Raw genomic sequence first — 22,086 nt, forward strand, 5'->3', positions numbered from 1 at the left:
CTGAAATAAACCCTTAATTCAACCACTTGGATGTGAAAATGTGCTGACTCTATACACTCTTAAATTACTGTTTATTTAAATGGAGGCTGGTGTGATTGGTGATGGTGATTTAAGGACACTTTCTGGGTAAAAAAAAAAAAAGGATCTTACTCTCAAACAAAAAGGTCTATCTCTGTAGGGATCATTTCTCTAATGTTCAGACACTTAAAATAATAATCTGAGCCAGTCAGTGGCAAAAACAAACACGTTAAGTGGATGTAAATCAACAGTGCACAAATGCCCACAAGGACTGCGGCCTGTTTCGCTGCTGCTGGCTGCAGTGATCTCACTCAATACTGGACCAGTTCAAAAAAATGTTGTTTGAATTAGTCATTTGGACAAAAATACATGAGAAAATAGGGTTGGAAAATACTGAGATTAACCATAAAGGGGTTTAAAGGGGTCAAAACCACTTAACAGGGATAAAAACTGACCAGAACTAGGACATGAAAATAGCACCATATAATCCATTAGATATACCTTAATATATTATAATCCATCAATTAATTAATTAAATTAATATATACCTTTACAACCATGTTACAAACACCCTGATTACAATCATTTAAGGTAAAGAATTCAGCAGAGAAGCATTGAGCGCATAGTCCCTTTTTTCCAAGTTTGGTAGCTAAAACCACGACCATACTAACCAGCCATGTTTAATTAAAGAACTTCCTGCTCCTTCTGAGGACTGAAAAGCATTCTGGGATATGTAGGAAATCACAAATGAATGTAAAAGAAGAGCAGTGAATCAAAAACCAAGCCATCAAACTCAGTTTTACAGCACAACACAATCCCATACAGCAGTTTTACAAATGTTCATAAAAATGTTTATTTTTTACGAATGCTAATGCTGTGAAACTGAAACATGTCTTACATTGCAATGTCACGTCATCATCATAGAGCTGTCCAACCAAAACCTAACCATGACAGAGGAGTGTAACCTGGCAACAGCATGACAGATGGTGGTAATGTGGAGGAGAGGGGGGGAAAGGCTGGTAATGTGAACTGGAATGGCATACATACACACATACATACACACATGCTTGTTTACATAAATAGATACAGTGTAAAAACAGGAGGCACAGTCACATTGGGATCATACAAAGTTCATCTGTCAGTAGGTACAAATTGTGACCAGTGGCAGCTGTTCTAAAAAAAGATGTCTGCCGTTTGCAGGAAACAGCAGGAGTGTTTTTTTATTCCCGGGTTGTTGAACAGTTAGTTTACAGCGAAAATGAAAAATGTTTTATATGAAACATGTTGCTGCTGCCCTCAGGTAGACAACCCGACAGTATCAGGTTTACCAGCCAGGGGGCAGCAGGGGACAACCCTGCTCATAGAGGATATTCTCAGTATGACATATTTCTCTTTTTGAGCGAGTTACACATGAGCTTAGTGTGGCTCTTTAACCACTTTGGTGAATATACCGAGTGTGATCTAACAGTGTCATTTTAGTGCCATTAGCTTCATTTAACTGTAATTTTCTGGCTTCACGAGATTCATGATTCATCAGGTGACAGAATTAATTAGAAAAGATCCCTTCTGACCTCGAGGGATTCACTGTGAGCATGTTTGTCAGACAACAGAGGTGGGACAAGGTAGAAAAGGAAAACCAGACGGTCCAGTCAAGAGGGAGGTTCCGCCCTGCTGCAGCTCTCACTGTAGATACAAACTCTGTTGGTTCTTCATCATCTCTTGTGTATTCTAGTTACACAAGCAAACCCTGTGAGCCCTGGGAGATTAAATCATAATTTATATACCATAAATTCTCAAATAGTGGCGGAAAGACACATCTGTCCTGGTGTCTTGATCAATTCAGTAAAACGTCCATATCCACTGCACTAATATCAGTATGAAGAGTCTCGTCACCTGTTCTTCTTTGCCTCCAAACAATGTAAAATGAAATGTAGATTCTGCTGCAAGGGGTCTCTCAACCAAAACAGTAACAAAAGACATGACATGACTATGAGAATTAGTGCTGTGGAAATGAACATTGTACTAAATTTATCATGTGAGCTGTTGCAGTAGCCTTTACCTGCTCATGCAAAGCTTAATTGAACGCCAGCTTTTAAATGAGAATTTACAGTGTTTAGATTTTCTGCAATGTAGTAATCAGTAGTACTTTTTATTTGTGACATCGTGGCTCTGTCTCTCCGCCTCGCTGCCTTCCCTTTCCGTCGTGTCAGGCAGATACGGCAGACATGAAAGCCCTGAGAAGGTTACTGAACCGATGAGGCAGGGCAAATGTTTCTGAGCATGCATCCACCTCTTATGCTCCGGATCATTGGGAGTTCACCCCGTGTTTAACATGGCATGAGTGTGTTGTTCCCAACTGGAGTGGAAATATTTCTGATTTTGCTCTGTTGCACCTGGAAATGAATTGTGCACCAACACAGCTCAAAGTGTCCCACTTTGGCTGATAGAATAAGCACTGCAGGGTGCTACTGTACGTACGCCCAAGGCAGGACATGAGGCGGGTCAGAGTTTGACATCTTAACTGTCAAGAAAAGTGTTTGTCCGGAGCTCTGCAGGTGCCCTGAAGACGTGATGAGAAGAGTATAGGGGAGGAAATCCTTTCAGAGCAGGCTGAAATCATGTGTTCCATCTATTCAGGCGTATTCTTCCCATTTATAAACACACATAAATGTGCACTGAATGCAAAGTCTGACTATAGTGTTCTTGTCAAATGCATTTAATTTGGCTTTTGAGAATCTGTTGACGTCCAAAAGAGCATCCAGATACTTTCAAATGCTGTAGACGAGACATCAGCACAGGGAGGATATGTGTCATGTGTTTCCATGAGGCTTCAAATGTCTAAATCCAAGTCACACCATCGTAGTCCTTAGTGGTTTGGCTGTCTGTCCGTCTGTCCCACGGAAATCAAGGACCGACTGAGACAACAGAGTCTCCTCAGAACCTCAACTGTTCCCGTCTTGTTTGGCTCCAGCATCTCAAACAGGAAAAGGAACAAGTGATTGTGTTCACACAAAATGACACGCGCATACACACAAACATTCACTCACACATACTGCATGTGCACACAACCATGTCCGAGGTGTCCGAGAGCTCAATTCTTTCTTTTGATTTCATCCAAATCAAACATAAAAAGATCAATATATTCAAACATGAGTGTAATATATAGATTCATATATAATATATAAAAATTCCAAAAAAGTACAAATAAAAACTGCAAACCCAAAATGAAAACATTTGAGAGCAACAAAACAGGGTGAGGAGTTAAAAAAAAAGAAGAAAGTTTGGAGTCCTACACGGAGGTTTCGGACTGTAGCCGCAGGACGAACTTGTGTGACTTGGGGTCGATGTATTCCTCTGACATCTGGATATAAGGGATCTTCTTTGTCGTCACCACCAGGCTGAAGTCCACACACTTGAGAAGAAAGATGGTGCCGTCTTTCAGGCCGCTGGTGACTGACGCCTCGCTGATCAGCGTCCACTGACGGGCCAGCCAATGGTCCCGGCTGTACTGCAGGGTGGGGCCTGGGGTCAGGTAGCTCTCCAGGAACGCCTGCATGGAAGAGATACAGACAGACACACTTTCATTATATCTGAGAGGAAGAAAAAGTCAGCTCATGTAGTATTGAATTGAATGCATTTGGTAAGACGTCTGACCTTTGGCGTCATGTTGTTGGTGATGCAGAAGGCCAGGTGCTGCTGGATGCTCTCCATGCTGTGGCAGTGCTGCTGCTTGGTGGTCCTCAGGTACTTCTGCAGGGCGCGGGCCATGGATGGGAAGATGGCTTGTGCTGCCTCTCGAGGGTCCATCACATCCCCTGGGGCCTTCTTCTGCTCCTCCTCCTGCATGCGCTTGATATGTGTGAACGCCTCCTCTACTGCCACCACCAGTCTGGGAGGAAACACAGCAAACAAAGTTAGGCCTGTCACAGTGAATACTTTATCGACTTATCTTACGATATGACATAACTCAAACATGGCAATTTTACACCCCTTGAAATATTCCTCCACAAATGTCTGAAGTAATTCTAGAACTCCTGCATGAATTACCGTGCTTTGCGCTTGCGAACACGCCTCTCGTGCTCTGCCTCCTCGTAGTACAGGTCATTGTGGCTGGTGTCTCTGCGACGAGCAGCGGCTGCAATCATGGCTCTGGACTGAGAGTGGGCCAGTCCTGCTGCTGCGTTGTTCCCTGGGCCTGTCATGTCAAATAAATAAATCAGGAAGGGTTACTATATGTGTGTGTGTGTCTTCATCTCAAAATTCAAGCCTTAGAGAAGGTAAAGGAACGAAGCAATCCTTGGTGATGACATAAAGTGCAATGTGATTTTAGAGTGGAGGGATAGATTATTGATGCACATAAACCACGGTCCATTTGTTTTTATCACCAGCAATAATAAAACCACGGGAGCTGACGTGAACAGCCACACAGAGTCGTAACTTTTAATTGTTCAGGGCACTGTGATCATTGGAAAATCTCAAAAACACACTGCTCACCCACACACGGCTATTGATATTCAAACATTCCCTTTGCTCTGCCACTCGGTGCCTTCAGGAGGCACGGGGCGTCCAATTAAAGAAGTGTCTCCGGCAACTTCAAAAGTTTACATTTTTGGGATTAGGATAGGAGGCTGCTGATGAACCCCGCCTGATGTTAATGCAGGTTAAAAGAAGGCAGAGCTGGTGAATTATTAATGCGGGGCAGGGATCGTGCATGAACAGAATAATTCATGGGCAGAGAGGAGGGAGTTTCCAGCACACCCTGCCTGTGGTATTACTGCACTTAAGACGGGATTTACTGGTGAGATATATTATGCTGAAAGCCTCGTGTTGAATGTCAGGAGCAGGTAAACCTAGAATTTGTTTAACTACTTTTTGTATGGAAGATTTAAAAAGCCTAAATAAAAACAAATCAAACAAAGTAATGAAGTGAAATACAATCAGTTGTTTGGTTACCAAAAACTATACTGACTGTTACTTTGTTACAACTTAGTTAAAGAATTAAACACGTGTGTATTTACAGTCAATTAGTGATGATGAGATCATCTTCTACATAAACACCTAGATGATCGCCTACATATACATCAAGAAAATCTACATATACACCTAGATGATCGCCTACATATACACCTTAAAAAAAATCTTCTACATATACGCCTAGATGATCGCCTACATATACACCTAGAAAATCTACATAAACACCTAGATTATTTCCTACATATACACCTTGAAAATCTACATAAACACCTAGATTATCTCCTACATATACACCGAGAAAATCTACATAAACACCTAGTAAAACTTCTACATATACACCTAGAAAATCTACATATACACCTAGATTATCTCCTACATATACACCTAGAAAATCTACATATACATCTAGATCATCTTCTATATATACACCTAGATTATCTCCTACATATACACCTTGAAAATTCGACATGTCCACCAAGAAAATCTTCTACATATACACCTCAAAAAATCTCTTACATATAAACGAGGATAATATTCTTCAGTGTGAATATCTCTCGTGCGATCACTAAATTCCCACGTGAATATTATTTTAATATTATTCTTTATCGAAGTACATCAGTAAGTAAATACAAGTTTCAATTGCATTCTTTGCTTACTGTCTCCTACATTACATGATTTGGCAAATCAATCAGCAAATCCAATATGAGTAAAAGGACTGCTGCATTAAAACTATAAGTACAATCTACTCAAAAACGTTACTTATGTACATGTAATGGAGTGAATGTACCTTATTACTGCCCACGTCTGAACACAATACAAATTGTTATAGGTATTCTGTTTTTATGTATGCATTAACTGTGTCATTATGACATATTAGTAACTAAAGTCATTGAGTTTTGTCAGAGAACATATGTAAATATATATTGCATTACACTTTGTTTGATTTGATTTTATGTAGGCACTTTAAATCTCCCATATTTTAGAGGATTTCTTGCAAAACACAGTTTATCCACTGGGATTCATTTCCAATCCCAGTATCTAGAGCTGAGAAAACAATATGGAGCCCAAATAGCTTGTCAGACATCATAAAATCACCTGAATCCATTTGAATGCAGTGTAATTGAGTGTTACAGCCACTTTGTGCTCAGGGCTTCACCACTTTTTAATCAAGGAAAGATTATTGTCTGTCCCTGAGTTCGGCTTATTTATTACAATGTCTGTGCGGCTGCAGAAAGAAAGAAGGAGTGGGAAGTAAAAGCTCCAGACAAGAGAGAGAGGGAGAGGGAGAGAAGGAGAGAGGTCCCCGAGGAACTGCTGCAGGATGAAAATGAAGGAGGATGAGACACGAGAGAGAAATGACAGGACCAGCAGCGTAATAGCTATTGATTTATCAGCCATCTCCACGACTGTCTCCCACTAACATTTAAGAGGAGGCAGGAGAAAAGAGGGAGACAAATGGCAGAAGGGAAAAAAGAAAAACAAAGTGGGAGTCAAGTTAGTGCACTTACATGAAGCTTGAGTACACTTAAGGGAGAGCGATAATTTAATATAGAGGGTTTGTGTTACATTTTGCCAGCTGTTGTAAGGACGACTTTGAACTTATTTCATCAACCCGTGGCATGCAAAGAGTGAAGAGGAGTGGATCCACAGTGTTAGTGAGTGTGTTTCACTCAGTGACATTACTTCAGTGTGAAAGGAGGCTCAGCTTCAAGGCCATCAGACGTGGATAGAGATTTAAGGGTAGCTTTTATGAAGTGAACACCAGCAGTCAGTGAGCGTGCTTTAGTTAATAGCAGCGCTGCTTTTACTTACTGTCCAAAAGGTAGGCTTTCAGTTTAGCTCTAAAGACATCTTAAAGGGTTAGCGTCAGTGTAAAGAGACACACAAGGAGAGGACAGAGTACCACAGGGTGTATTGAGGCACATATCAAATAAGCTAATAACACTACATTATTCATTATAAACAAACAACCTGTTACAGCAGATATACAGAGTGCAAATTATCATGTATATTTTTCTATCATTAGAAGGGAAAATCTGACCACCACACCACAACTCACAGTAAAACCAAAGCACTGACACAGACACAACAAAGAGTTCAAAGACCATCCCACTCACCCTCAGCCGGGGCTGCTGGGAACTCACCATCCACGTTGTAGACCTTGAGGCCGGCCAGGTGCTTGGCCGCGCGGGACTTGGAGGCGGAAAGCAGCGCAGGGTTATGGACTGGGAAGTCGCAGTAGTAGTGCTCTAAGATGGCCAGAGCTGCCCGCTGAATGCTGGAGAGGAGAGGAATTAGAGATGAGCTTTAGCCGAGGGAAATACTCAAGTTAAAATCCAGGTAGCTCTACGCCAGTGTGAAAGGCTGAGCTCTAAAGACAGCAGAACATGACACACATTATAATTAGCTGCAGGACGTTTTTCACTTGTAATACCAAACACTAAGAAACTCTGCAGTAATTCTGCAGCTGTTGTTACTGAATAAAGACAGACAGCAAAGCAGATAGGAGAGGGAAAACAGAAGGACGTATTAGCCAAAAGACCTCTTTGGCTTTCTTTAAAAACTTGCTGAAAAAATCCTTCTCATATTTCGAGAGGACGGCGTGTATCATGTGCTGAGTGGTGGCTCTCAGGTGGAAAATGTGAATTATTTTCACACTTTACAATTAAACAACTCCCACATATCAACTCATCCACAGAATGATAAAACATTAAAGAAGAGAGAAACTAAAACTATAGACAGAAAGTGGGGGAAGGACAGAACGTGAAACAAGAAGTCACCACGTGAGAACTAAAAGATCTGACAGTAATACTTAAATTAATGCCTTTGTGGAAAACTTCCGTTATGTTGTGACACCAAAAACACAGAATGAACGACATGCCAGAGCACTTTTCACACAGCCAGACAATAAAAACCTACTGAAAAGACAAGGAAATGGACGGTCAGCCACACAGTGTTTACTTAATAAGACATCACATGGGGAACAGGAAGAGAAGACGGATGGAGAAAGACATTTTAATGGAAACACTGAGAGGAACATGATCAACATTTCACTGGAACTTCATTCATTTCATTTACAGCTCCTGTTAACAGCTAATCAGGTTTCTGCATTTCCTTGTCACCAGTGTTAATTAAGTCAACAATATATAAACTAAATACATTTGTCAATGACCTGTTTTACCATGACAAAAACAGGACGACAAGACAGCACTGACGTCATTAAACAGTAACTACAAAGCCATGCAAATATTGTTGATGATAAAATACAAGACTAAAATGTAGTTTCAAAAATAAAAACGTTCTTAAAATCTCTCTTTATTTTCACTGACAAAAAAATAGACAATATATTATATTGTTTTTTTTTTGCAAAGCAGCATCTCTGTGTCCTGTGCTATGCTCACCATATCAGGACTACACTGGCAGCACACAGTCAGACAGTCAGAGGGACTGAGAGTTACTCAGGCTACAGCAGATTACGTGTTTGTTTTGCAAATATGATGCAGTTAGTTTTTTTTTATAACTGCCACTATATCCTGACTTTTTTTTTTTTTTTAGAAAAGGAGGCACTGCCCACCAAATGGAGCAAACTCAAGTTACAGCAGAGGTTGTGCTAGACAGGGTCGTAAAAATCCGGTCATAATCTATTTTTACCGGTCATTTTAATTTTGTGTCACCGAGCCTACAGACTACATAAATAAAATGGTCAGAACAATATGCTCTATTCATTCAGTGTTAATCCAACACGCTCAATACATGGACATGCAATGACAAATTGTCATTAACTTATTACGTTATAAAAAACGATTAAAATATGGACTTTCCCATGTTTAAAATGACCTGTTGAAGTGAAAAAACAAGTACTGACGGGAACATAAAATGACCTGTTGAAGTGAAAAAACAAGTACTGACGGGAACAGATGAGTGGAGTCGATGTTTAACGGGCGCGGAGAGCGCAAGAGAAATGCGCTGCCTGTGTGGACAGTCAAGCGCCTGCGAGTATACTCGCAGGACTTCTGCGGCACTAACGCATCTGGTGTGTCCAGGCCGTTAAGTTAACAACGCTACATGAAGCAGATGAATGACTTTTTCTCTGCAGTGTGAAAACGGCAGCCACTTAAACCACTGACTGTGCACTCCACCGCCAAGTGGGCAGGGGTGGTAATTGCAACCGATCAAAATGACCGACGTCCTTCAGATTTTCCGGTCATTGTTGTAAAAAACCGGTCAATGACCGAGAATATCCGGTTAACGCGACCCCTGAGTGACAGCTAAACTAGTCTGAGTGGGTTGAAGTTCGCTGCATAGATCAGCCTCTCATTGAGCGGAACGAGCCACCCGCTGAAGTCCCGCCCTACCACCTCTGGTTGTGTAGCAGTTTTCAACTCGTCCTTTACCAACTTTTGCGGTGTTTGATCTTGCGGGGATGTAGCCATTTTTCTGCCATGGTTCGCGTCCTGTAGGCGATATTTTTGTGGGCGTGTTACACCAAAACCTGTTTCCCCCTGGCAATATTTTTGCAAGTGCACCGTTGCTGTGGCACCGCCCAGAACGACTGTGAATGGTTGAAAGAAATACAAGCAGCCGGGGCGTTTTTTCCTCCAATCTTAAAGTGAGAGTCGGCCCAGCCAGACCTTTCTTTTCTTGAGAAACGTCTGGTGAGCGAGACTACAGCTAAACAGTACGCTTAATTATGTTTCTGGAAACATTTGAGGTGAGAAAGTGGCACTGTAGTAACAGAATCTGGATTCATATTTGATCAGAGCTGCCTAGTTTGACTGTTTGACCTCAGTTCATAAGCAGCGATTGACATGATTGACAGCTGCGTTCGAGACTCCTCGGCTCTAAGTTGTTTTCCATGATTCTTGATGATGACAGATTATCTGCCTTATGTACTACTGTCAGGATACAGTGACAGTTATTAAAAAAACAACAACTTTGCTGTCATATTTGTTAAAAAAGTTACTAATTGTAGCTTTAAGGTAACAATGACACCAACAGGGCTCAGGTCTGTACAACTGTCATTGTTTTATAATAGTTAGAAAGATCGGGCCAGCTGTTAAGTTGTATCGGTTAAAAATAATTATGCTTATCAGAACATGTTCAATGTCTGAATGTATTCCTTAAATTGACACCATCTGGCCGCAAGGCTCTCTAAGCAAAGCTGCATTCTTAACCATTCAACCTTTGTTCTTCATCAGATAATGATAAGATTACATCTATTGTGAAATAAGTTTGACTAAGATAACAAAATCATTGGTTTTGGCACGAAATGATTGAGTGAAGTGTTCTATGTAATTGGATGACGAAAGGACTAAAATGTCAGCACATTTCTTTGACTGTTATTTTTTTACACTAAGATGAGACTAAAATGCCCAGACAGGATGAGGTTGACTAAATATGACAAAAGTTCATTGGACACAAGACTAAGATGATTCTGTTTGTTTTTATGAAGTTGTGACTGGATTAAAAAGTCTATCCATGAGACAATATTTAATTTGGATTGGAGACTTAAAAAAGAAAAAATATTCTGTCAACACTGAATAAGAGGAACTGATATTTGAGGTGATGAGAGAAGGAGTGAGAAGCATAAAAAGGAGCAGTGGCCATAGCCAAAATCCAGATCCTTCACACTGTGGATCAGAGAGCATGCCAGGTCTTGTCCTTCATAACAAAGCACTATTAAACCTACTGTACACAAGTTGGGTGTTTTCACACGTTATGTGTTATTTGACATAAATCATCATCTCTTTATAATATAGTGCCGCTGTTTTCCTGGCAGTGAGCTACATTATACGATAATGACAGATGCAATAACACATTATTCTTCTTATGAATGAAAAGTTAAATTCATAAGCACACACAAACACACCCTTGTTGAACTCAACACACTCGCAGGTTTTGCTACTACAGCCTTACTTGGTCTGGTATGACCGGCAGCTGATGGAGTAAACTAGCACACTAGTTTTAAAGCAGCACACAGTCCACAGGGGGATTTAGTAGCTGCTACAACTCTGTTGTGATGCCACAAGAGCTCTGTTCCTGCATTTGGCTGAAGGGACGCAGCAGATGTTGACAGCTGTTAACTGACGCACAACACGACTTTACTGCTTAACACTGGGCTCTTTTCATTCTGCGTGTGGATGTGTGGATGTGTGGATGTGTTTGAGCCCTCACTGTGTCCTGTCATTCTTCAGTCAGGCCACGTGGAGAGCTAACTCAATATACACGAACAACAGCACATGCTAGCTTTTAGCATGCGCCTCCTATTATCCCAAGGGAGGATCACAGACAGACCTTGGAGCCACTGAGGAAAGCACTTTCAGATATTTTCTGACCTCTTGTGATTTCAATTCCCTCCTCACAACAAACCGTACATTAAGTGATGGGTCATCTGAAATAACGCAGACAGATCCAAACCCCCCCCAGGCATTAAAACATCATTCATTCTTACTGCTTTGCCATCTGGTGACAGTCACATGTGCAAGACAGTAACATCATGATCAGCTAACAGAGTTACAAGACAGATGTTTAGATTAGTTTACTAAAAATACATGACTTGTGAGAATAGGTGCTCTCTGTTCATGTTCATTTATAGAGGTTCATTACATCTTAAGAAAATGGAAGAACTTAGAGTGAAAATGGTAAAAACAAGGATGTAATGTCTCCAAAAAGGCTCTGATAAACAGGTTTTACATATTTCAGTGAATACCTGAAGGTTGTACACATGACTGACTTCATTAATAATACTTAAAAGAATACAAAACAGTCAAATCTAATTTGCAGCTTGACATCTTTTTGTCACTTGGAGGCAGCTTTGTGTGTTTTGGTTTGTTGATTTATGTGTCGGTTCAGTGGTTTAAGAGATAACAAGCATATTGCAGCATTTTAATAGATTTGTGTTTCGTGTTGTTTTCAGGAGGAAACCAACTTGAATGATTTCAGCAACAGTGCGTCACCACTGCAGGAAAACAAGCACATCAGAGACAGAGGGTGCATTTAACAAGGCTGGAGACAGCACTCATTTCCGCCAAAGGGGCAGCGAGGAGACTGATAGTGACTGCCATGGTTAACTCAAGCCCTCTCTTAGATTAATGCGTTCAGACAGACAGGACCATTGTTTAGTGGTCACTTGCGTAAGTGCTGAGTCAGAGCTCCTGCTGCTTCGCAACGCCAATCGATTGTTAAGCAGAGCAAACACGAGACACGACCATTAAAACCAAGCAGCAGCACTGGCCTCTGTACGCAAGTGAAGTTCAAGTTAGAATAAAATTGAACAAAGAATCGCTGTGTTGTCGTTACCTTAGAATGACCTGTTTCTATCTACATACAAAGTGGGTCCTCGTCCACTGAGTCCACCATGTTGTTTTTACAGTAGCCCAGACTGGACAAACCAAACACTTGCAACCTCACGGCTAGATGCCATCAAATCCTACACACTAGATCTTTAAGTACTTTATCACATGTACAACAGTGACAGAGAAGCAGTCATTGGCAATAAAGATCATAGGCCTCAGGCTTCCTCCCACAATGCTAATTAAATAGCTGTAAAAAAGAAAATGATGCAAGTCAAAACTAAATCTGAATCTACGACATACTACAGTGCGAGTGCATTAGATCTCACATTTGCCTACCCGTGTTCCGGTTAGTTACAGGACCTGTTAGTGGGTGTCAGGCTGATGAAATCAAAATGAACCGAACCTGATGTCCCTAATACACAAACAGAGGTGTAAACAGTTTATAAAACACTAAGTATATAAAGTATGTAAAGCAGCATCTGACTCTGAGATCAAGAACAACTGCAGACCACTTCTTAAACCAGCTGCCCTTCAGACCAAGGTAGCTGACCACTCTCTAATGTTGCTGCTCAGGACCAACCGGTCAGGGAATGTAAACTGGGAAGTTCCCAGCAGTGAATGTGTTTAACCCCCACCCTCTCTGGCTGGAAGGAATGTGTTCATATTCAACATGTCTGGTCTGACAAGGGGACAAAAAAGGCTTCCTCCAGCCCTCAGATTGGCATCAAAGAGCAGGCAGACAGAGACAAGCCTTCAGGGCCCCAGGGCCCAGGCTGGGTCCCCATTATGATAAGGCAAAAGATGGATGCCAGAGAAACAGGAATGTGTGCAGCAGCCGCCGCCTCTTAGAAGCGGAGATACATGAGAGACTGGCTGAGAAAATACACACACTTACGTCTGGGTTTCTCTGTGTGGTGCATTGTTCAAGTTTGTGCATTTACATGTATATGGTACAATTACCCATGCGCACACACAGAAACACAAACACACACGTGCCGACGTTTGTGCGTGTTCATGCATGTGTTTCGGGCTGACCAGATGCTGCGCTCCAGTCTGCAGGGAGCACTAATTAGCTGTGTGTTTACAGTCACAGACGGACAACAGAGCGAGGCCAGGCCTGCTGCTGGCCAAGCAGGATGAATGGCACAGCTTACAAAGGACAACACCCCCAAGGCAGCCGGCTAACACACCAACCAGACCATGACACACACACACACACACACACACACACACACACACACACACACACACACANACACACACACACACACACACACTTGTCTGACCTGTTTCTATTGCTTACAGAAAATTGATATGGATATCGATACACTTTCCAGCTGTTAAAGTTCAGCTGTACAGTATGAGCAGTGCATAATTGATCCAATTAACTATAAATGACTGATGTCACTGAAGTCATCACTGCTAACAACATGCCAAAGAGATCAGTGCAGAGGTGGGAACAAGTCATTGTTTGCAGGTCACAAGCAAGTCTTTTCCCTCATGTCCCAAGACTTTGAGTTTCGAGCCCTTAACAAGTCAAAATGCCCTTTTTACCAAATGTAATGCCATTTTAACAGCAGAATAATAATACACTGAATTTACAAAAATTGTGAAGGCTTTTAAATATTTGTATTTATTTGTTAAAACAAGCTAATTATCTTCATCTGTAATTTTTGACCTGTAAGTTTCCCATAGTTACATGCCCAAAATTATCTTTCTCTTTCTCTCTGATTGGTTCAAATTAAGTGGATCTGGAGAATTAAAGTGACACATAACTTTCTGGAAATTTTCTTTGTTTAGGTTAAAATGCTATTAATAAGCTGATGGCACACTGAAATGTAAGTGAATTCCACCAGAGATAAAACCTCATAATTATACCATTCTCATATGGTTCTAAGAAAACTCAGACCAATTGATTGGCTGAGCATCCTGTCTGCCTTCCCCACGTGGAGGCCTCCGATGGGCATAACTGCTCGCTAACATACTTTTTAATCTTTGGGCTTGGGGAAACAAATCAAGTATTTTCAAGTCAAATAGTTCAAGTCCACCTGAAGTCATGAGTCATTGGTGTTAAAAGTCCAAATCCATTCCCAAATCTGTTATGATGTTTTTAAGTCGAGTCTAAAGTCATCAAATTTGTGACTCGAGTCCACACCTCTGGATCAATGTGATGCTACATGTCCTCTTCTAACACTAACACTTGTATTCTAGTAACGTGAATTCAAAATCCACATTTCCAATGTACAAAGTATAAATTTAGTCATATTTAAACTAAAAATTCCTTAATAGGCTGAGAAAATCATTTTCCTTCTTAAAATAAATAAATGCAGCAGGTCATCTGAAAATGCTTTGCCAGAAAGCTAAAAAAACATCAGTTGACATGGTTGCTGTCACAAGGGGCAAGACAAATGAAATACAAATCACAGCTGAGCTGGCCTCAACTTTTTCAGGGTGCCAATCGTGCAGTTAAGTGTCAGTCAATCAGATGTTTTTGTTTATTAGCTGTGGTCCTGTGTTGGGGGGCAAAATGTGATTTTAATATGGGGCTCAGACATTGATTAAAAGCAGATATTTTTGGACCAAATACAAACTTTAGATGACATTCAGTCCAGTTGCTTTGTTGCAAGTAGCAGACACCAGAGTTATTAGTGTCACCATTACACTGACTGTCCCCTGCTGAGTCTAACTGAATCTATTGTGACTTTCTTTTCCTGAGCTGGGTTCAGCTGCAGTCGTCCTGACAAATACTGTGAGGGCAGGGCACATTCAGTATGAAACAATCTACCTACAAAACTACAGAAAGATACAGACCCCTGTGTAAGAGCAGACACAGGATCATATTTCATCCATCCTGTCATAAAAGCGGGGCCATCCATAAAGTCATCAAGTTTTATGAGCTGCCTGTGAGCAGGAGTACATGTGAGGCTGGAGGCTGTGTATTGATACCAGGGAGCAACAGAGCTGCTGTGTTTGGCTAAAAATGAGATCTTCCTGTTTTTCCTCAGAGACAGTAAGGTCATAAATCCAGGTTGGTCTACTCCCCACACACACACACACACACACACACACACACACACACACACACACACACCTTTCCTTTCTTTCATTCCCACATACATTTTAGGATTCTTCAACACTCCCCTCCCATTAACTATTAATCCCTCGTTCTCTATTCTGTCTTTCACTGCCTCCCGTAGCGTTCTCCCTGCCTCGGTCTCCTGGGTCTTCCCTCTGTAGCCTCCTCCGCCCTCTGTCTGCAGCTCTTTTCTGAGGAGTTTCCTCTCTGAAGTCTTCTCCGCCCTCTCCTTTTTTCTCCTGGCACGATTTCCTCTCCCTATCAGCCACTTTGTCTGCACGCCTTCTTGTCTCTGTGTTTTCTTCCATCTCTGGCTTAACATTCAGTCACTCTCTCTACTTGATCACCACTCTTTTTCTTCAGGCACATCCCTCACTTTCTGCTCTTTCCTGTATCAATTCCTTCCTCCAATTTATGAGTATATAACCAGTAACTTCCCTCTTCCTCTCCCATCTCTCTCACTTGAGGTGTCCCAGTTTCTATCGTTCCCTCTGCCTTCATCTCGCCCACACGTCCTCTTTTCCCTCCCTTTCATCCCCCCACGTTCTCCTCGTGTGTCCCTCACATCAACTTAGCTCTCTTTACCTCCTGTCTTGTCCCTTCCTCTTACTCCCTCTGTCTTCAATCTCTACATGCACAGAGGTCATCTGGGTATTTTGTTATCTTGCTCACTATGATAACAGCATACGTTAACTCTTTTTTTGGTCTTACAGTGTTGCCGACTGCTCTACAGTCATCAGACACAGCCAAATATGTAACAACTGCATCTGAATATGCACCTGCATGTCTTTTCAGTTTTAAGTACAAGACACATCAATAAGCCACACTGCTGCACTGGATGACATGTGCCCTCACTACCATGAACACACACACTGTAGTTTATTTTGAATCTATTGCACAAACACTGTCCTGCTGCCCCAAATACTAGGGGCCGGACAAAAAAAGATTTACTGAAGTATTCAAATTTATTTTTTGATTTTTTTTTCTTTCATGCTTGAATTGATATAATTCAAATGCGGAGGTGGAAGTTATTGTGGTAATATTTGAGCAATGTGACGTTAATTCAGCCAACCAAGCGCAAACTCCCCACTGGATCAACAAACTTTCTGTTGCTGCTGTCACACAGATTAGTCACAGGGGGCTGGGTCTAATCTGTGTGACAGCAGCAACAGAAAGTTTGCTTTGCTCTGTCTCCAGGGCTTGTGCCTGTGCTCCTCTTGACAAAAAGTGTCCTAGCGGCAGAGAGTGAGGTGAAGACTGGTAGCTGCACAAGCTAGCTAATTCTTGTCTCATTTGTGGTCTTATAAACAGAGAGAGAGAGTGAGGGGCGGTGTGAATCAACACGTTGCATGCAGCTCTACGATTGAATAAAGTTTTCCCCATTTTAAACACAAAAAAAGGAAAAAAAAATCAATAAATCATTAAGTGGTGGTCAATGTTGATATTGTGGCAGTCTCCACAAAAAAATAACGAATGGGAAAGACTGCAGGAACAGCTGAATGTAGCAGTTTAGGTTTACTTTCTGAAAAAAATACTCATTCTATTGTACATGTACATTTAAGTAAGGAAGTAAAGGTTATTGAATACAGCACCTTTTACAGAGCAAGGTCACAAAGTGCTTCACTGGAATAAAACGGTCAAAAATGAGATCAGAAAAACAGTTATTATTTTTTTTGTACCGCTAAAATAAAAGTCAGAAAAACTGGCTGACACGTAATGTGCATTGTTTTTGGAAATATGCCTCATGATACGCAGTCTTTAAAAGTGTATGATTCAACCTTTTCCGACAGTCTACTGTTAAAAAAGTAAACAAAAATCACAATTAATCGTGACATCGAATTGCAATGCAAACTTAATAAGCACCAGTATTATGAAAGAATCAAATCAAGAGGTAAACATATTGCCCCAGCCCTTCCAATTACTCACTAGAGTAACAAATACAGATTAATCCAAGGCTACAAATCGTCCCAAACAAATGCACTGTTATCTCCTGTTACAGTACCATTTGCTAAAACTACAGTGACCAGCTGTTTTAGGAAACTTCTGAGCCTTGATAGGTAATGCTAACTCCCTATAACAGGACCAAGCATTAACACAAATCACTGAACACATCTGCCATGTTTGCAATAGATAGCTGAAACCAGAAGTTTCATTAGAAGTTGAAACTCACCTGAGCTGTCCCAGGTTGTAGTGCCTGATCTCGCCATCAGTGGAGCGCGTGACGCACACAGAGAAACACGGCTGAAGCTGCCGCAGTTCCAGCAGAACAATGGCCAGGTAGTGGATGAAGAGCAAAGCGTCCACCAGTGACACGGCGTACTGCACGATGCCCTGGTAGTTCTCGTCCTGTTGACAATGAATTTATAAGGAGTTATTTGTAGCTTTTAATTACATATTTTAAGTATACACACACACAAAACAGAAAATATAGACTATATTCAAATGCAGTAATTATGTGCACAGAGACAAACAAAGTGCATAAAATACTCCTGCAGGGATAAAGTGAGGAGATCATACACATGTTAGACAAGATGTAGAGCATATTAATATTTAGATATATTTCAAAGGATTGCAAGCTCCTAGACCCCCTATTTCTCTCTGCATGTTTTGTGTTTTCATACATGCATTCTGAATGAGGGACCAACAGGGATTTTAAATTATGACTCACACAGTAAACACACAGTGTTGTAGAAACCAAATATCTGTGTTTTGAGCTCCTTGAGGCATTAATATGAATGTGTCTGCACTATATGAGACCTCTCCCACTGCTATTAGAAACATGTGTTTGTGTGTGTGTGTCTGGAGACTTGAATTTCCATGTATATTTTTAGTTAGCGTGCACTTACAAGCAATGAGAGCTATTATATGTCATGCCAAAATTCCCTTCGCTGAACTCACCTGTGAGTCAAGTATTCTGACTCCGTAGAACAGCCAATAGGAGACCACGAAGAGCAGCACCAGCACGGCGAGCAGTGCTCGGAACACAAAGACCCGTGGGAGGCCGGCCCGTGGCGGCCGGAAGAAGAGTGCCCAGACGGCCAGCAGCAGTATGAGCAGCTTGAAGGCCACGGAGATGAAGAGGCCCTCGCAGGCCGTGCCGCAGCTCTGCAGCTTCTCCGGCCAGAGGAGGTGGGGGAGCACCAGGAAGGCCAGCGGCGTCAGGAAAACCAGCAGGCCCAGGATCACGGCCAGGGTCAGCGTGAAGTAACGGCGGCAATCAAGCCCCACGCTGTCCTCCAGGTCCTTGGTGATGCGGACGATGTCCTCCTGAGAGAGGCTGTGCTCCGATGTGCCTGTGACGGCCGTGGTGGTCTCGCCCCAGTTGTCATCCTGGAAATACGAAGAGGAGGGAACAAAGAAGCATTTAAGATACAGCTTTCATATTCTATCATTTCTCATTTCTTGAAACAGAAACAGATCTGGTCTGCCGTCATTAAAGACCTGTAATTCTCATCAATTTTACATTCAACATGTAGGTGTTAATGATCACATTCTACACCTCTTCATGCAGCTGTGTGGGTCATATGCATATCTGTCATATACATTTTTCTCATGTATGTATGTAGATGTATGTGCATGATTTATTCCCTTTCGCTTCCAAATGCATACTAATACTTGTTCCCATAAGATAATAACTTGTTCCCACATGATAATTAACTTCTATGCACAAGTCATGTGGGAATTTTAGGGTCTTGGTACATTCAGTATTTCATTTTGTGTTTGTCATGTGAGATCAGCTTATCCACAAACGTCGTAAGAATCTGATGATCTCTCAGATGATTTTACTACAAAGGTGCTTCCTCATATCTCAGATTTCCTTACATCTCCAGTAGAAGGAAGAATGAAAGGAACTGAGATGCACCACCTGACTTCAGCGAGTCTGCAAATGCACAATAACAAAACAACAATGGTAGAGTGGGGTTTGATCCCAATATAGCTACTCAGCTCAGGGGGGAAATGTGAGAGACGGCATCAGAGGATTGAAAATATTAGGAGAGAAAGGTTTTATCTGAACTCCTCCTGGAACCCTGTTTGGTATCTAACACTGGCTAACATTTTCCTATAGCTGGGGCTCCTCGTGTGAAGCTGCATTATTTTTTGCTTCTGACGTCAGCTCGACAAAAGCATGGGAGGTTATTTCCAAGCACGTGAGAAAGAATGGATTCGAAGATAGGAAGTGGCAAAAGTAAACAGAGCGAGCTGCCAACTGGGCTAAACGCTGACGTCTGGTTCTGACTGCATCCGCAGATAATGAAGGTCAGCGGTGTCGCAGCGGAGCGGCTAGAATGAGAAAGATAAGAACTCTTTACACAGCAGTCATAACAAGCTGCTCTGTGAACGGCTGAGTGCTGCGCCTGCCAGCGACGAGAGGACTGATAATGAACTGCCATCAGCTACAAGAACAATTAATAACCAGAGTCACCGTTACCAAAATGCAATGTGAATCCTGTTTTAAGGGTTGTATCAATGACATTCGCTCCACACTGGCAGAGAGGAGATGCATTATGATCACTTTAGGCTGAGGGGGTTGGAGGAGTGGAGGAGGAGGGTGGTGCACTGGGACGGAGAACATCCCACTGGCCTCAGGGGTTAAAACAGCAGAGAGTGAGATGAAGCAGAACAATGGGAGGACCCAGGCAGTATGCTCAGGTTGTCTTTGAAGCCAGAACGAAGCTATACTCACATACTAATAATAGGATTCTCACTACTATACAGAAAATCAATACTGCAAACACTCATATACTGGATGGGCAGAAAATAAGAGTAAATTCATGTTTGCTCCACAATTTTTTTCCAACATCTTAAAGGCATTATTACAGCTGGCGAGACTTAATGTCAAAGTGAAAAGCAGTTTAAAAAAAAAATTCCAATTATATCACAACAAAAATCGATGAAATCCAGAAAGCCTTAAACATGATGCAACATTTTCTATTCATGGCAGCACCGTCTTTCACGGGAGACGACATGTTAACTGTTGACTTGTCGGTGAACGATTCCACGGACAGCCCCTTGAAATGAGGTCCAGCACTGAGAACTGTCTCAGTTTCATCTGACCTCTGACATGACAATGCGGTTATAAAATACCCATCTCACTGTCTGCACGGCTGTAGAACGAGCCAAACATCACGAGTGACCGATCTCATGAGCTGTAAGGCAGACGGAGGAATGCATGACTTGGGTTCAAAAGGTCAAAGAGTAAAGATGTTAAGATGTCTCCGCGGGGACATGACCTGACATTTGGGTGTGCTGGAGGGGACAGTGTCTGCATCTTATCCATTCATGCAAGTAAAAGTAGACAAACAACAAAAACAACAACAAAAAGATTTTAAGTCCAACTGATCACGATTCAATCAGAAGATAATTCCCTGCAGTACGACTTAAATGTAGAGAAGAGATTTTACATCGAGTATTTATTTGTCTGTAGTGACAGCACTGAGCCTTCTGTACATTACTCTGTGACACCATATGTTACGCCATGTCATGACACAAATAACTGAGTAACACACAGACTGCTGGAGTTAAAGGTTTACTCTTTGCTGTGAGTTTTGACAGTCTGGTCATTAACCATCACCACAACTGAAAAAGAGACAGGTATCGCTAGCTAAACCCCCTTCTTTGAATAATGCAGGCAGCAAGAATGTGTGGGAGCTGTCGATAACTCAGTAGGTGCTGGGAGCAAGTGAAGCAAGGCTAACTAGCTTCCACTATTCAGGTGGAAGCTATACATGAGACCAACAACAGTTCATCCAGAGTAGGCTCTTATTATCACATCCCCTTTTTTAGTGGAAACAATCCAGAATCCACGTAGACAACAGCAGTGTAAAACAGAGCAAGTTGAAACACGGCTCCAAATTTCTACTGTTAACAAAACCTGTTTAAATTAATAACGATATGCTGGAGAGTTGCTGTGTATTTGGTTTTGCCAACAGTAAATTAAAATATGCTGTTCTCCTGCCAAGTTCTCAAAAAGATCCTGGTAGAGCTTAATGGCTCTGAGACTAGCATCACGTCATCACCAAGGCCCGCCCCACTCTCACATAAAAAGAGAAACAGGAAAATGCAGAATAAAGTCATTGCGTCAAAGGTTAACGGAGACTTTCACACTGAGGTTTAAGGCAAATAAGATATGTGAATATTCATTGTCAGTGTGGTAAATCACTACATGATGCTGGTGACAGTTACGACTGATGGATGGCTTGAGTCGGTGGCTGCTGCTGTAACGTTACAGTCATATAGTACAGCAGCGTCTGACTGCCATCCCCAGCTAAATCTCATCTTAGATCAATCAGTTGGCTATTAACAGGTTGATTATTGACAGACAACACTTGGTACAGATGTGGCCACTGTGTCGGGTCATTAATCCACCTGGTCGGAGAACGACTGAAAGGACGTGATCGACCTAAGGTATCGCACATGCACAGTCAAGGTCGCTAAACAGTTATTAGACATGTCTATAAAACAAACATTTGTTTGACAGGAAATAAATACACACAGACATTTGAAATCATAATCCAGACACATGTCAAATTGCATTAACATTAACAGGATCTTTGGCTTTTTATCCCCAAAAAAGGGATGCAGCCTAGGGGTGGGCGATATATATCGTTAACGATAATATCGTCATTGTTGTTTTAACGATGTGCAAATTTACGTTATCGAGTATGCAAATGACTTCACAAAAACAACTGAAAACACACGTTGAAAGGTTGAAACCCCACACAT

General features: G+C 41.7%; 1 protein-coding gene across 3 annotated transcripts in view; it reads right to left on the reverse strand.

Annotated features, from left to right (window-relative positions):
- Window positions 1–846: 846 nt before the first annotated feature.
- Window positions 847–22,086, reverse strand: part of LOC126401928 (vang-like protein 1) — a 67,214-nt gene continuing 45,974 nt past the window's right edge. For 2 of the 3 annotated variants that reach the window (XM_050063490.1, XM_050063491.1), the window contains 6 exons: window positions 18,262–18,693; window positions 17,534–17,709; window positions 7,110–7,270; window positions 4,066–4,213; window positions 3,673–3,907; window positions 847–3,568 (listed from right to left, as the gene is read on the reverse strand). In XM_050063490.1, coding sequence (XP_049919447.1) covers window positions 3,308–3,568; window positions 3,673–3,907; window positions 4,066–4,213; window positions 7,110–7,270; window positions 17,534–17,709; window positions 18,262–18,693 — 1,413 coding nt within the window. In that variant the 3' untranslated portion in view covers window positions 847–3,307. The remainder of the gene's footprint in view (window positions 3,569–3,672; window positions 3,908–4,065; window positions 4,214–7,109; window positions 7,271–17,533; window positions 17,710–18,261; window positions 18,694–22,086) is intronic. The other variant, XM_050063492.1, reaches the window with a different exon arrangement.

This window comes from Epinephelus moara, chromosome 15 (assembly GCF_006386435.1).
Source record: "Epinephelus moara isolate mb chromosome 15, YSFRI_EMoa_1.0, whole genome shotgun sequence".
In the NCBI taxonomy this organism is placed as follows: Eukaryota; Metazoa; Chordata; class Actinopteri; order Perciformes; family Serranidae; genus Epinephelus; species Epinephelus moara.